At 36.3% G+C, this 17108-nt stretch overlaps 1 protein-coding gene across 2 annotated transcripts in view; it reads right to left on the bottom strand.

The window, feature by feature from the left end:
* Positions 1-17108, bottom strand: part of FER (FER tyrosine kinase) — a 147426-nt gene that overhangs the window by 89824 nt on the left and 40494 nt on the right. For both annotated transcript variants that reach the window (XM_057410458.1, XM_057410459.1), the window contains exons 7-10: positions 16260-16397; positions 15261-15380; positions 8135-8257; positions 3928-4117 (exon numbers count right to left, since the gene is read on the bottom strand). In XM_057410458.1, the coding sequence (XP_057266441.1) occupies positions 3928-4117; positions 8135-8257; positions 15261-15380; positions 16260-16397 (571 nt within the window). The remainder of the gene's footprint in view (positions 1-3927; positions 4118-8134; positions 8258-15260; positions 15381-16259; positions 16398-17108) is intronic.

Here is a 17108-nt window from a genome sequence, read left to right as displayed (position 1 = left end):
TGTTGGCTTTCTGGGCTGCGAGCGCACACTGAAGCCGGCTCATGTTCATTTTCTCATCAACCAACACCCCCAAGTCCTTCTCCACAGGGCTGCTCTGAATCTCTTCTCTGCCCAACCTGTAGCTGTGCCTGGGATTGCTCTAACCTAGGTGTAGGACCTTGCACTTGGCATGGTTAACTTCATGAGGTTGGCATCAGCCCACCTCACAAGTGTGTCCAGGTCCCTCTGGATGGCATTCCTTCCCTCCAGCGTATCAACCGAACCACACAGCTTGGTGTCATCGGCAAACTTGCTGAGGGAGGACTCAATCCCACTGTTCATGTCAGCAACAAAGATGTTAAGCAAGACTGGTCTCAACACCTATCCCTGAAGGACACCACTCGTTACTGGTCTCCAGCTGGACACTGAGCCACTGACCTCTTTGCATGCAGCCATCCAGCCAGTTCTTTATCCACTGAGTGGTCCATCCATCAAATTGATGTCTCTCCAATTTACAGACAAGGATGTCATGTGGCTCCGTGTTGAACGCTTTACACAAGTCCACGTAGATGACATCAACTTCTCTACCCCTGTCCATCAGTTCTGTAGCCCCATCACAGAAGCTAATACTGACGCTGTAATTTTAAACTTTTGAAATTCAAACCACCATCGTTGTACTTAATTACCTGAGTAAGCGTTTAACTGGCACTGCAATATTCCAAATATTCCTGGTGGTTTTATTTCTATTCAGATCTTAAGATATAAGTGTTCCTGTTGTTGTATTTGTTTTAATTACAATGGAATACTGCCATACTCTTGTTAATCATACTAATAGCAAGAACAGCATTTATACCTTAGTACAAAAGACAGGCCATACATCCATTGACCTAACACTGAAACATGAAACACTAGTTAAGCTTCCAGCTACCGTTTGATTTTTGTAAAGTAACATAATACATATCCAATCAATCTGGATACATTTGGGAAGTAAACCCAGAAGTTTACAAGGAATAACCAGCTTTTTCTTAGTATTTACCTCTTAAACGTAAGTATAGAAGAAAAAGTTAACTATGATTCTTCGGATTACATATTGCATTGCATAACTTGAAGGGGCTCAAAGCCATTATTTTAAACTTGTAGCAACTTCAGCATTAAAATTATCTCTGTCTTGCATGGTTATCCAAGTAGAAAGGCAAAAATACTAGGAAAAAAATATTTTTCCACATATGATACCAAAACTGATGAATGTAATGTTCAGTAATGGCCAAAAGTAGAATTTTTTTTTTTCACCTCCTTGCTATGGTACATCACTGAACAAAAGAGAAGCATCCAGCAATTTTCTTTTTTTCTTAAAATGTGCACATGAACACTAATACACAGCTAACATTCTGCAAACAATAAAATACATTGAATAAACCAAACCATATTGAAGACACTAACAATGTGTGCAGTCTACAGTTAACAGGGACAAAAAAAGAACTAGGAAACAAAGGAAGTTATAATACACACGTATAACACTGTCTATAAAAACACATCAAAAAGAATTTCATAATTTCATTCCTTGTTAGTATTCTAGTATACTGTTACCTAATGTATGAGATGGAAAACAACACAATTTGTGCACTAATCTACTACAAATTTAATTGTATTTATATGACAGCTTATAAATACTCAAACAGGAAACTTTACAAAATGTTTTGTGTTTCGTATTTTTAATTTTAAAATACAAAAAAAAATTCACTTGTGACTGAATACACTAAAATCTACTTCATATGCATGCTCACAACACAAGCCAACTATGATTTTGTCTTTCCTAGGAACAGAATTCGTAAAACAAGCATTTATAATGAAGTTCTGAAGAGGAATAAATAGCCACATTCAAATGTAGTATCAGACAACGTTTAGATGAACTGCTTCTAGATACAGACAAGAAACCTAGACAGAATCATAGCTGAAGAAACAACAATCCTCTTGAATGATACCACAATGAGCAATCAGCAGTAAGAACATTTCATTTTAATCATTTAACAGCTGCATAATTTTAAGCAGTTTTACTTAAAAAAAATCCTATTATAAAAAGCATCAGGAAGCTTATTTATTTGAACAGCCTGTCGGTGTATTATTTTTTCATCTTGAAATACAGTCAAGACTGCCCTCTCAAGTTACAGGAATTTGAAAAAAAGTTCAATTTAGATTCGCGCTGTATCTACCACTTCTTAATCAATTTTACTAGTACATGATATTAACTTAATGGTTAGACAAAATTTAAGTGGTATCTGCCTGTTTTAAATAAATTACTCAAGGGAAATCACCCAACACTGAAGTCAAATTCCATTATTTATCATGGTACATACAAATTATAAGACTAAATTCTCTGAAGCCAAATTAGCAACATTTTCCTTACTCTCAGTTCATTTAATATATGCAAAAATATATTTCCTGCATCATACCAGAAATTTCAGTATGCAGATACTTGGGGGGCTGGGGGGGGAGGACAAAAAAAAACCAAAACAACACAAAAACAGCCCACAAAATTACCATGGATAACTTTTATTCCAAAAAAAATAAGAGGTGAGCATTCTTTACTTTGTGTTGTACATATACGCAAGGATTATTTTCTCATACCCATCGAAAGAGAGACTTGGACGCACAATGACAGTTCTTAGTAATCATACACTGAGGTAGAAAAATACCAGTCTCTTGATTAGACTCATCATCTCAACTAACCCTGACAGACAATATTCACTAGCGCTACTACAGGATGTGTAGTAACGCTACGTCTAAATAACTATGAAATACCATAATTACTATAACTAACATGAAATAACTAACAAGATAGCCTACCCCAAAAAGATTCCAAGCCTTCTAATCTTTCACAATCATCACCCTAATCTTTCCTTCTCCATCTTTTTGTGCTTTAGCAACTCCTCTTAGATTATGATTAGCATCCCAGCTTTGTGAAATTATGTTCTGTACCAGTGAAAATGGCAACAACCTGCCAGCGCCTTGTAAATATTAAACAGTAGTGGAAGTAAGAGAATACTGATAATTAAGTGTATCTGTAGAAGGTGAATGGAAATAAAAACAAACTTGATTCCACAAATAGAGAAAACAAAAGCACTCCTATCAGAAACAATCGTTTCATTATTATTTCACTGAGCTAGTGCTCTGTGGGCCAAAACAAATGGCAAACTAAACCTCCAAAGAAAACAAGTCACTAAAAATCTCATATATGTCAAACTTAATCCATAAAAGCAAACACGACTGCTTTTCCCTTTAGTAAACACTTAAGTTTCCTTCTTTTATGAAGCCTACTGTCCCTACACATAGCTGCATACAATTGAGAAAAGGAAGTCACAAAATATTAGCAAAGTACTTATTCAAATTACATGGGGCCTCATCATAGTACAAAACGTGCCTTTTGATAATTAAGGGGATATAAATATTTAAAAGTTGCAAAGAAACCAGCGTTTGTTTCTATTCAAAGAAAAGAATAATTACTATACATAAAAGTCACTTCTTAGTTACACAGTGTGTGCAGCAATTCCAGCAGCTTTTAGTGTTATATTTCTATCTACAACTGTGAAGGTTCAACAGAGTCAATGAAATTACCAATAGCTACCCAGCCATGTTTACTAAATCTATTCAAGGTTTTATACATTTGATTGTAAAACAGTCTAATGAGAATCTAAGCATCAACTGTACAGAAGAACAAACCAAGTCCACAGACATATAGGGAGCGTTACAAGTCATTCAAATAAATAAAAAAATAAATAAAAAAATAAAAAAAATAATCACACAACTGAACCTTTTTGTTAGACAAATCTCCACAAAGGGAAAGTGAGGTTTACTCACTTCAGTCATCCCTGTGAATATCTTGGGACTCTTTCCAGCACCAAAGTACAATAGAAAGACTGCACACTTCAGTAAAACAGATGTAAAACATACCATAGAAGTCACTGATCTGGCATCTTCTTCATAATTCACTACAGGTGGTGGCTCTTTTCCATCATTCTCTTGGACTTTTTGTTCCAGTAGTTCTTTCTGGGCTGCAAATTTTGCCTCAGAGCATCTTAATTGCTGAACTGTTTGCTTAAGTTCTTCCAGTGCTTGCTTTTGGCTCAGTAAGAGTACAATACTGCAGAGAAAAATAACAAACCATTTTAAAATATACATGACTTAAAATACATAGTTTGTTTCAAAATATTTTTTTTAAAAAGACATACAAAAAAGAGCATGAAAACTTCTCAAACAGAATTATCTGTTCAAAGGCATTAATATATGACGCGATTCTAGAAAATTTCCAAATCTATAAGGCAATGCAAACATCTACTTTGCCATTCTCTTTTCTCAATCTATCCCAAAATCATGTTGTAATAAATATAGATGAAACTCCTATTTTTGTCCATTTTTGACTGAATTTATAAACACTAGGGTTCACCATTCTTTAGAGAAGAAATACAATTTTGGTTTATGATTTCCAGCAGTGAGAAATCCACTGCAATCCACATAGTTGTTGTAATACTAATTAGCACTATTAAACTCACTTTACATCCTGTATAAATTCATCTGGCGCCAAGTTAGATTTATCTGCTGTGTCTTCTGGACTGAAAGGTCCTCTACTGAATAGGTATTTCTGGACTGCAGTACAGCATTCTGCGATACAAAGCTAAGTAAAAACTCTATGAGGAGCTAAAAGCAATTTTTTCTTGCCTTCTGCATGTTCTATGGCTCTTCTCTGAATACCTCTCATGCCCCTGAATACTTCAAGACAGACATAATTCAATCATTACTGAAGGACAAGCAGACCAGTTAGAACATCTGCAGGTACCTATATGACTCAATTATCCCCAAGAACTGACAACCAAAGGTGGACAGAAGCTGCCTGAAAGACAGAACCATCCACAGTACTATACAGACACCCTTAAAAGCACTCAACTGAAGCCCAATGACGTCACCTATAAAGAAATGCAGAGTTCTAACAACCTGCAAGCACAGGTGAAGGAGGCAGAGTGACCAGAATTATAAAGAATGAGGACAAGCTAAAGAAAAATCACAGTATTCTATTTGTGTATCTTTCTGATAATCCCTGAAGACAAGAGCCTCCTTAGCGAAAAACAGTCACAGACATTGAGATTCACAAACTGATGCTGTACCAAATGACTACTCAAACAGGTTCACAAATGATAACAGAACCATGTCATAAAATCCTCATTGGCAAGAAAAGATAAAAATCATACCCCTGTAGATGAGCATTGTACTAAGTCACCAAAGAACAGAATTCTCTACAATGGCCGGAATGATCATTCATGTTAAAATATTAAGTATGATGTATAAAGACACTAATAGAGGACTTGAAATGAAGTTGTGGCTAACCCATCCCTGGCAGTGTTCAAGGCCACACTGGATGGGTCTTCGAGCAGCCTGGTCTAGTGGAAGCTGTCCCTGCCCGTGGCAGGGGGCTGAAACTAGATGGTCTTTAAGGTCCCCTCCAAACCAAACCATTCTATGATTCTGTGAAACTGAGGTCTGACATGAAGACTGCACACATTTAAAAGCACCACACAAACAACAATTATTCTGACACTATCCTCAAGATAATGTTCTTTCATATGGTCCTCTTGAAAAAAGAGATCACCCTGTAAAAATTATGGTCTTCCACCATCAGCAGGGCCTTGGTGATGGTGGCTAGAATGACACATCCCAGACACTGAATGGCTGCCTTCTTATCATGATCTGGAGACAAGAAGACACGCCTTGCAAGTTAAAAGTTACACGCTATTCTCCCTCCTCAACTGTGGCAAAATGGATTATCATCTAATTGGCTTGCCCAAACCCAACATAGACTGCTCCCCATTCCATCTATGCAAGAGGAATTAGAATCTATAAAACTATTTGCCTATGTCTTGCCTGAGTGCAAACTTTATAGTCCTTGTGGTATATTAAGAGCTGCTACATCTCAGAGAGTAAGATCTTGTGTGAAGAATCCTTGCAAGACCTGAAGAGAGCAACATGTTGGGAAGTGGTAAAAAGGTTAACTCAATTAAAAAACAAATATTCAATATGCTATCATGTTAGAAAGGCAGATGGTACATACACACATATAAATAAAATATAAAAACACTCCCTGTGTTATGTGTGATACTGTCATTTGAAGAAATGGATATTGATAATTATATTTATATATCTTTATAATTATTATTGAGGAGAAACACAAAATCAGAGACCTGGAGATACAATTCTGCACATGCCCTAATTAAAAGCTTAGTATACGCAAAGATCAATTTGTAGTTTTGCCAGAATTAGACAATGAGAAATGCTTTTAAGCCCCAACCCAGACTGCTGCTGTGAATCCAGTAAACAACTCAGAACATGTGGTACTGAAGCTGTGTCATAAAGAAGTAAGGGGACAGCTGAAGTCCAAACTGCTTCAAATGAAGAGACAGAAAACATGATTTTGCAGACTTTTACCATCATTTTGCCCAGATAAAGTAGACAAGTAGATTTCCTCAGCACTGAAGGGCAATGCTCAGCACATTGGGTGAGGCTCAACAATAACATAGGGTCTAGAGCTCTTGCATTTGGAGTGGGCCTCCTCACTCTCTTTTCCTGACAGACTTGCACTGCACCAGCAGAATAACCTCTGGCTCAGGAAGCAAGCTTTCATTTTTTTGTTCAACTACCTTTATTTTTCGCCTTGTCTTGCAGCACTGATGCCAGTCCGTATGCTATGACAGCAGTCAAGAGCACGTAACAGTTGGATGAGAGATCTTCTGCGGACCCTAAGCACATGCAAAAACATCCTGATCACTCTGAACTGCAGTTAAAAGGTGACAATAGCATCTGCTGGAGGAAGGCATGACCAATAACAAATCAGAACTGGGACGATTTTATGGAAGCTTTTATCTGACAAGTAGAAATCTAAACCAAATTTCATGCCTCTTAATACAACCTACAAGTGCCGGTGCAGACTGAACTGGAATCACCTCAACACCACAAATATCTACGGGATCAGTCAAAGGAGTCTCTCACAGTGAGAAACACAGGGATGGTCTGAACTGTTTTCATAGAAAGGTAACTAATAATTATACTGATGAAAAAAACAAACCAAACCAAAAAGAAAATAAAAACACACCACCAAACTCATCTAGTTCAAATACAATTTATCCTTTAAGTAACATGCAGCAAGGAAGGTAGGTCAAGAACCAAAAGACTGTAAAATATACTGTGCCTATATGTGAATTTCACCAAAGAAAGAACAGGAAAGTATCTAACCAAAACACTAATATCTTATACATTACATACATAAAATTTTGTTTATTAATAAAATTATATCCAAAGTATCAAGTGACAAGTTGCCTTCAACAAGGAGCTTCAAGACTTCTTCAGTGAATGAAAAAAGGATTACCTGAGGACTTGTGTTCCAATTCACTGGTATTATAAACTCATATTTATGACCAAGTTAGTAAGGTTATGACTGATTGCAACAAGAACCAGAATAACATCACCACAACAGGTTTGGTTGTGTGCTGTATTCAGTTTAGACTGAGATGTATTTTTTCTAACCAGAGGTAGAAAAAAACTAAAGATCTTGTCCAATAATAACCTTTTACTAATAATATAATAATCTTTTATTTATGGCATTGTAAAGCACTCATTAATCCCTCACCTTCATTATTTACAATGCTGTACTACAATGTATTAGATCTACATTCAGTTTTGTAAAGAAAATGCAAAAAAGAATGAACTTAACCTTATAAGCTCAAACATTCTTGCATAAGAAAAAGTACATCTTGAGCATGAATCTGAAAGTCTTTCACAAAACTGTATCTACACAATAAACTCCATCAGAGAGGCAATCTAAACTGACCGCTCTTCTTCCATCAGGCAGAAGTTGCAAATAACAAAAGGTCCAATTCCTGAGCCACCTCAACACTGTGACAATTATATTGAACTAATGGATCCGCTCAGTTCTCTACTGAATTAGGATCTGCAGTGGGTAGGGGTTATTTTAGAGATGAGGTATTCAAAATAATCTCTTCTCACAAAAGCAGAACAAGATGAGTGATTGTTACTTCTTTCTTTCTTCTTAGGAAATCGATTATAGGTATTTTTCCCTCACATTACTGTATTTTGAAATTTCATTTTGACTTACTCAGACTTCTTTTCACAAGTCTTAGAAGACTCTTCTATTTTTTTCTCCAGTTCCAAAACAAGTTCCTCTTTGCTCAAAAGGTTTTGCTGTGTCTGAATCAGTTCTTCTATTACAGTTTTTAACCTGCAAGACATAGATTTCAGAAACCCACATTATTAATATGCAAATTGTATATATTTGGGAACATTGTATTTTCTTCCTTAAGATGTAAAAGAGCATTACTCTTTACATTACCTTACTCGGTGCCTGGTGATCCTTTTCTGTGGATGGATGTTTATATTATTAACTCAAATTATTACAGACCCCATACTAATTTCTGTACACATACAGGCTTATAGAATGATCTGCCGCCTGCAGGCTCTCCTGAAGAAAATTTCTTCAAGAATGTGTGATGAGTTCTATGAATTAATACTTTCCTAATATATTGTTAATTTATGAGACATTTTATGAAACATGAAACCCTTCCAAATACTCAGGCAAATGTTAAATACACTGAATCAGCAGTTGGGCTGTACTTACCTCTACAAATAACAAAAATAGAAAGGGACACTACCATAAGAGTGATTTGTATATTCTTCTCTACAATTAACTTTTTTAAAGCCAGTCAATCTTTGGTAACAGTTAATTCAAATGAAAGATTACATTTGTACAAGAAGGTATCAGTATTTGCTCAAAACTAAAAGATAAGGGGTTATTACACATTACAACCATTGCAATTATGCTGGCAAACATTCCAATAACAAAAATTCCAATACATGTGGGCTCCTTCAAGAAAGCAACAGAAGACCTGGACATGGAGAAGAGGAAGGCACTCAATGACCCTTTTGCCTCAGTCTTCACTGGCAAGAGCACCAGCCACACTGCCCCAGTCACAGAAGGCAAATGTGGAGAGCCCATGGTAGCAGAAGATCAGGTTTGAAAACAACTAAGGAACCTGAAGGTGTGCAAGTCCATGGGACCTGATGAGATGCATCCAGAGGTCCTGAGAAAACTGGAAGACTTGCTTACCAAGCCATTATCTATTTTATTTCAGAAGTTGTGGCAGTCTGGTGAAGATCCTCCTGACTGGAAAAAGGGAAATACAACCCCCATTTTTGTAAAGGAAAAAAAGGAAGACCTGGGTAACTACAGGCTGATCAGTCTCACCTTGGTGCCCAGCAATATCATGGAGCAGATCCTCCTGGAAACTATGCTAAGGCGCATGGGCAGTAAGGGGGTGATTGATGACAGCCATCATGACTTCACTAGGGGCAAATTTTGCCTGTCAAATTTGGTGCCCTTCTATGATGGGGTTATGGCACTGGCAGATAAAGGAAGAGCAACTGATGTCATCTACCTGGACATGACCAAGGCATTTGACACTGTCTTGCACAGGATGCTTGCCTCTAAATTGGAGAGGCATGGATTTGATGGATGGACTACTCAGTGGATAAGGAATCAGCTAGATGGTCAAACTCAAAGAGTTGTGGTCAATGGCTCAATGTCCAAGTGGAGACCAGTAATAAGTGGTGGTCCTCAAGGGTTGGTATTGCTACTGGTGACATTCAACATCTTTGTCAGTGACATGGACAGCAGGATTGATGCACCTTCAACAAGTCTGCCAACACCAAGCTGCGCGGTGCAGCTGACACACTGGAGGGAAGGGATGCCATCCAGAGGATCCTTGACAGGCTTGAGACGTGGGCCAGTGCAAACCTCATGGTTCAACAAGACCAAGCACAAAGTCCTGTATCTTGGGTCAGGGCAATCCCAAGCACAAAAACAGGCTGAGTGGAGCATGGAATGAGAGCAGCCCTCAGGAGAAGGACTTGGGTGTGTCGGCTGGTAAGAAGCTCAATGTGAGTCAGCAATGTGCGCTTGCAGCCCAGAAACCACCTGTGTCCTGGGCGGGCTGCATCAAAAGGAATGTGCCCAGCAGGTCAAGGGAGGGGATTCTTCCTCTCTGCTCTTGCCCACCTGCAGTCCTGCATTCAGTTCTGGGGCCCCTTAAGCAGATGTGGACCTGCTTGAGCAAGTCCAGAGAAGGGCCATGAAGATGATCAGAGGAGCACCTCCCCTATGAAGACATGCTGAGGGAGTTGGCCTTATTCAGCCTGGAGAAGAGAAGGCTCTGGGGAGGCCTTAAAACAGCCACCAGTACCTAAAGGGGGTCTACAAGAAATCTGGAGAGGGACTTTTTACAAGGGGCTGTAGTGATAGGACCTGTGGCAATGGCTTTAAACTGACAGAGGGGAGATTTAGATTAGATATTAGGAAGGAATTCTTTTCTATGAAGGTGGTGAAAACACAAGCAGAGGTTGCTCAAAGAAGCTGTGGCTGCCCCATCCCTTGCAGTGTTCAAGGCCAGACTGGATGGGGCTTGGAGCAACATGATCTGGTGAAAGGTGTCGCTGTCCGTGGCAGAGGTTTGGAACTGGATGATGTTTAAGGTCCCTTTGCATTGTAACCATTCTAAGATCTATGTTAACCAGAAAGTGAACAAATATACAAAACATTTGCACTCCGAACAATGCAGGAAAAATACATACACCTTATTTCCTTCAGAGCATTCACCTACCTGTCTTTTACTGCCCTAATCTGCTGCCCCTGTATTTTGAAATCCAATTTAAATTTAAAAAAATCTTGAAACAAAGAGTTGAACAAAGGTAAAATACACATAGTACTTGCCACTGCACAAATCTATTACCCAAAAATCATTCCAGACTGGGAAGCGGCAAAGAAGGTCAATTAAGAGTAACATACGTGGACTCTAGGTATCTACGAGCCACGTTCTACATCCATATATACCAAACTGAATTATTTGATTCTAAATGCTGATTTAGTTTTCTTTCTTCTTCATATATTTTATTCAATGTTGATTATATATATTCTTTACTCAGAGAGTTCTGTCTCTTACCTTGGAAGACTTAAATTACTGTAAGAAAGCCATACAGTGAATGGTAAGTTTATTTACCATATCAACAAGCTTCTGCATGTGTTTATTTTGAAGTGAGTAGAATACTTGAAACGTTTTTCTCAAGTATCACCACAGCTCTCCTTCTAATAAACACTTTTTTTTTGTTTTAGGCTATAAAATTTTGTATGCTGAACTTCTCAGAAATTTTCTTACAATGGATCACCAATATAATATGCAGTAGCTTTTTTAATACCTTGCTGAAAACATAATTACCAATTCTGTAACTGCAGATACTGCTTTTTGATCAGATTTCTAATCAAAATTTTAATCAACATTGTATTGGCTTAATAATTGATTTACAGGAAGCAGATGTTAGAGCTAATGATCAAGCACCAATATTCAAGAAATTAAAATCAAATTAGTAAGACTGTTCATCACTGGAAGATACGAGTGCATACATGCAGAAACAACGTATTAAAATATTGTACCAGTTCAAAAATATCAGATTTTATATTGCAGCATCAGACTGAAACAGGAAGTTCACGTAGGTCTCCCTGAAACCTTTAAGATATTTTAAAATATTTGTATTTACTTTAGAGTAAACAAAACAAAGTAACCATATACACACTATAACCTTTCTCCTTGTTTCAACCTCTATTTTTTGTTTTAAGCAAAAATTTTCATTCAAACTGGCAAGAACTGACATCTCTGCGTCTGCCTTGTATTATCTTACTCCTAAGTTTCTTATGGCCTCATATTTGCCTCCTGGATAAAATAGTTTACAAAATGGTTTTTATTGCTAACCAGCTAGTCACTGTAATCCTTACTAGCCTTAACAGCCATGCAATCTCAAACTGTTAGGTTTCAATGTCATAAGAACATATAAAATGAGACAAAAAAAAAAAAACAAACCAAAAACAAACCACAACAAAACAACAACCAAAGAAACCCAGACAAAAGACAGCTTCAAACTAGGTTCTGGCTACCTGGAAAGCTGTCTTTCAGATTTCTTTAGTCATTAGCACTATTCTGCCTCAAATATCAATAAAAATAAATGCTTGTGCTTACAGACTCCTATTTTGAAAATTTTTTACCTTCATTTGGATATTAACTCATACGCCTTCTGAACAACATTTACTTAATCCTGATTGGCTCCTCTCAGCTTTTAATGCACTAACCTTCAAAGCATAAACTGCCATTGTTCTACTTTTCAGAGTATCTCAATATTAGTCAGTGACAGTCATCAACATTTATCAGGAGACATCATACCTCTCTCATTACTTACATGCTAGGCAGTCAACGTTTTTAACTACCTCCCTCTGTCAAAACATTACTTGTAAATATAAACTTCCCTAAAAAATGTAAAAGTAAGGCAGTTTTCTCATCATGTTTCCTTAAAATATTTTTTATGAAAACCTTTAAACAGTAATGTATGCAAAGCTGTCATGTTTATCTTCACATAGTCAACTGATGCAACCAAAAATTACTGATTCGAAATCAGTATACATCGTCGTATCTATTAAAAGTCTGTAAAATATATCCAATATGTGAAGAACTGCATTTATTATATTTGGTAGATACCAAAGGTAGTTCTCTTCTGCAGAAACATATCTATGGATATAGGATGCAATACTTAGCTTACTTGCAAATTTCTAGTCATACACAGTGAGTTTATGAAAATGTCTGTGCGTTTTTTGGCTGTAGTGGCTTAAAAGTAAGACTAGCAAATATATCTAAAAAAGCAGTTAAAAAGGTGTATGAGCAAAGGCAGTAACAGAGAACTAAGCACTTCTAAAAGGAAAGGTTCTGACCTGCACTAAAAAGCAATTAAAAAAAGGCCAAAGACGATAAGAATAAACAAGTTTTACAGTACCAGGAGATAGTGGAGTTTTACAAAAATCTGTACTGCTTAATGTGTTCATAATAGCACAAATAAAAGGACAGTTTAAACAGTGACAAAGAATGCTGACAGTACTATGTTATTTGAGATAGGGGGAAGGGGCTGAAAGCAAAGAATACGAAAGGATTATTCTGGATCTTACGATACTCAGTTATTGTACTGTCATTTAGAAGATGCATATTGAAACAGGTAAATATACAGCAGGGAAAAAAAACCAATCCAGAGCTTTATTTATGTAGTGAACAGCTTTAAACTGACTGTTACCATTCAGAAACGAGATCTAGGAATTACAGCAGATTGTCCTGTGAAAACACTGCCTCTTCTGACCACTGCAGTGGTCAGAAAATCAAACAGAACAATTTCCTAGGGTTTGTCAAACACAAAGCAGAACAAGAATACCAGAAACCTCAGTATGCCTGTCTCTAAACTATGCCTCTAGATTAATTATGTAGTCATGGTCATTCATTTCAAAAACAATACAGTAACCTCAAAACCATTCAAATAAAGATGACAATCCTGACAAAGGGTATGAGTAAGTTTTGCGAAAGAACAAACTAAAGCTAAAGACGCCTCTGAAAAGTAGATCGCCAAATAGGAGTATGACAGAAGTTTACTGTATCATAGCCAAAAAGGAATAGAATGTTCCTGTTTTCTTCCAAAACAAAGAGCTTAGGGGCCATAAAACAAAGCTAAGAAGTAGCAGGTTCATATATGATGACAGGAAGTTACTCTTTGGAATTCCTTGACCAAAAATTCTGTGGACAATGAATACCTGAACATACTGAAACTGACTGTACAAATTCACCAAATTAAAATACCTCTGAAGGGTATTAAAAACTACCTCTAAGGCTTTTATAAACAAATACTACTTCTACTACATTTCTGACCTGAACATCATGGGAAGCATGAAAAGCAAGATTTAGTACATGTATTTTTCTTGTTACTGTGCTGAAGTACATGTAGATGTACAACACTGGCACAGTTTAAACAGAAATAAACTCAATTTTGTAATGAAGCAGAATATATTATACAGAGAAACATGTTTAAAGGGAAGAACTTCAGTTATCAAGGGATTCTTCTCTTCAGAAAAGAGATGGAGTATCTTCAGGACTAAGGAGGAGTTTAACAAAGGAGGCTGAGACTTCATATTAAAAATATAATTTCAATACCTATTAAGGAATATATTTATGAAAAGTAATAAGAATGCAAAGGTAAAAACAAAAGGATGATTCATGGTCTTGAATGGGAATTTATTATAAAGTCCAGAGTTTCTGTCATGTTGAGAAAACACAGGGATATTAGAATAATCTGCAGAAGACACTGCAATGTATTTACATGTGAAATACATCACTGCTATTAGACTCCCTATGATTTTGGTCTTCAGAAATACCTACAAGAAATATGGATCATAGATTGATTAAGCTGATGAATTTTCTAAAAAACTTTTAAAAAACCCTCAACACAGCATTAATATTAGTTGAACTTTTCCTTTAGAAAGCATAACTGATGAAACTAAGTCAAACATGGCTTGAAATAACTGTTGGGACAACAAAAACATCATCAACAAATAAAATTCTGAATTTTCCATTTTAAATCACTATCATTAATATAAAAATAAATATACAATTAATAGTTGCAATCGCAGAAGTTACTGTGTTAGACCATTTTATTATGCCAAATGTTGTGGCTGATAGAACATAATCACCTCAGCAGGAGGTTTGCTCCCCAGGGAACAAATAATTGAAGGTGGAGTTGGTAAAAGTAATGAAAAGATTTAACTAGACAATGTATTAACAAAATACATGGAGAGGTAACTTACCACTCCGAATAGCTGAAAGCTCCATGAAATGCAACAGCTACACCTGTGTTGGTAAGTTAATCTGTTTTAAAGGTTAAAATACTGAATGTCTTTTGGAAAACAAAAGCACTTAGAAAACAAGTAAATACAGTCACGAAAATTTCACACTGCACTCTGTGGTTCCATCAAAAGATTTCAGTATTCTTCCTAGAGTACTGAATGCGGAAACATATTTGGGCAGATGAATCAGTATCAGCCAAAGGAGGACTCATGATGGGTTTGACGCATTATATTAATTAACTGTCAAGGAGACAAACATATATTGAAAGTGCTACCAAGCTGGGGGGGGGGTATGACTAGAGCAGAAAATTTTGTGCAAAGGAACAATAAAACCAGCATGGAAAAGAGTCTATAGCATGAAAATGTTAAGAGACTAGACTTTAAAAATAAGCACACCATGTGATGATTAAAGTGAGCCTAAATATAATGTGTAACAGCATTTCCAAAGGTTGAAAGGTTTGTAAAGACTTACGTGATTTGTAAACTTTCTGCTGTCAGATTATTCCACATGATCTCATTAGCCTGAAGGTTTTCATTTTCTTCTAGTAAAGATGTATCAAACTCTATTTCTTGCTCAACAACTTCTGATGATCTAATTTATTAAATATAGTTTAAAAAATAAAATTACCTTTGAGCAGATCATAAACCAAATCATTATGTTTTGAATTATTTTAATAACTAGAATTAAAATTACATACAAAATAAAAGTTAGTAGCTGGATACATATTCTTTTTCTTTTGAATAAAAATTGCAGTCTTAAAATCATACCAGGAAATAAAATTACATACAATTCTTTGAATCAAGATCACACCATAATGAAGGTTCTCAAGTGGTATAAATATGCATGGCTCCAATCTTGGCTAGTCCTGCTATAAACCTGCACATAACAATTATGAATTCATACATGAAAACAAAAAAGATAACACATGAAGTCTTAGGACTATTTCAGCATATCCTAACACAGAGCAACAGTTCAATAATGGTACAGAGTTTATTTTTACAGTAAAAAATCTAATTATCTGTTTACTCTGTAAAAGAGTACCTAGAGTTCACTTTAAACTAGAACTTGGAAAACAAAAGACATAAAGCAGAGAAAGTTTAGCCAAGAAGGCAAAGTGCATCCAAATAAAGAGTGAATTAGCTTACACAGTTTGGACTGTTATACATAGTCTGCTGTTAGTACTTAAGTTACGGTTCTTTACATGTATGTAATAAAGGCAACTGAAATTTTGTTTTTTGTACTGCCAGACAAGCTTTGGATGGTTAAAGAAAGTCAGGTACAAAACCTGACTTTCAGCCAGCTTTGTGCACATACAAGTAGAACAATTTTCAAACTATAATAAAGCTTTACAAGTAAAAATGTAAAAGGAGACAAACAGATACAAACTCAACTCATAAGCAGTGTTGCAGTTTAATGCAGGGTTTTCCCAAGAAGAAACACGAATACGCACAACAAGGTGAAAATGTGCACCTGTGTGTATCTATGAAGTCATTATACTCAGAGTTAGGGTCTATCTGTTCAACCGAGGTCTGGATCTCTTTATGGACATTCACAATCTCTTCTGTTACAAGACTGGTGATTTGGCTATACTCATCCAAGATTCCTTTTCTAGAAAGGAAAAAAAATTCTAGTGTGTAACATGGCACTGAAGGTATAGATGACATTGAAGATGCTTCAAACTTTCAATTTTCTGTTTCTACAAGCTCTTGCTACAACTGGCTAAAAAAAGGAAAAATGAGACAATACATTACTTAGAGAAATAACAGATCAACTGGGGCCTTTTCTTTACAGCTTGACTATGAGCCTCTAAGACCACGCTCCTTGCACTGATTGCAGTGCATCTACATACAGAGTAGCTAAAAACTGTAGAAATTACATGGAAAAAGTATCTATATAGCTCATTGATGACATTCTTCTTCACAAAGGACTTACCATGCTTGCTCTATCCTACACTAAAGCTTTTTATGTTCTAACTGTCAATTATATTCTGGCATAAGTCAAAACAAGTCACAAAATAGTGTGCATTTCCTTTAAAACTGGTTTTCTTTAATATTTAAACTATCTTCTTTCATATATTCATTTTATGATTTGTTATTCAGACAAAAATAAGCATAAATCACAAGTTAGCATATTTTTACAACAAAATCACACAAGAATTCCATGTAAAAAAAGTACAAGCTACCCAGCCTTGTCTTTACCTGCTTCCCAGAGTGGGAAAAAACAGGTGAATAAGGAACAGCAAAAGAATAGATGGTATTGTGCCACTACTCTTCAGAGCATCCAGTGACATATTCTCAGAACACCCTCCTATTCTCTTTA

Source organism: Pezoporus wallicus, unplaced genomic scaffold, assembly GCF_028554395.1.
Source record: "Pezoporus wallicus isolate ANWC-B61680 ecotype Strahan unplaced genomic scaffold, APGP_CSIRO_Pwel_v1 contig_2749, whole genome shotgun sequence".
In the NCBI taxonomy this organism is placed as follows: Eukaryota; Metazoa; Chordata; class Aves; order Psittaciformes; family Psittacidae; genus Pezoporus; species Pezoporus wallicus.
The sequence above is the reverse complement of the archived record's forward strand: the minus strand, read 5'-3'. Positions and strand labels throughout refer to the sequence as shown.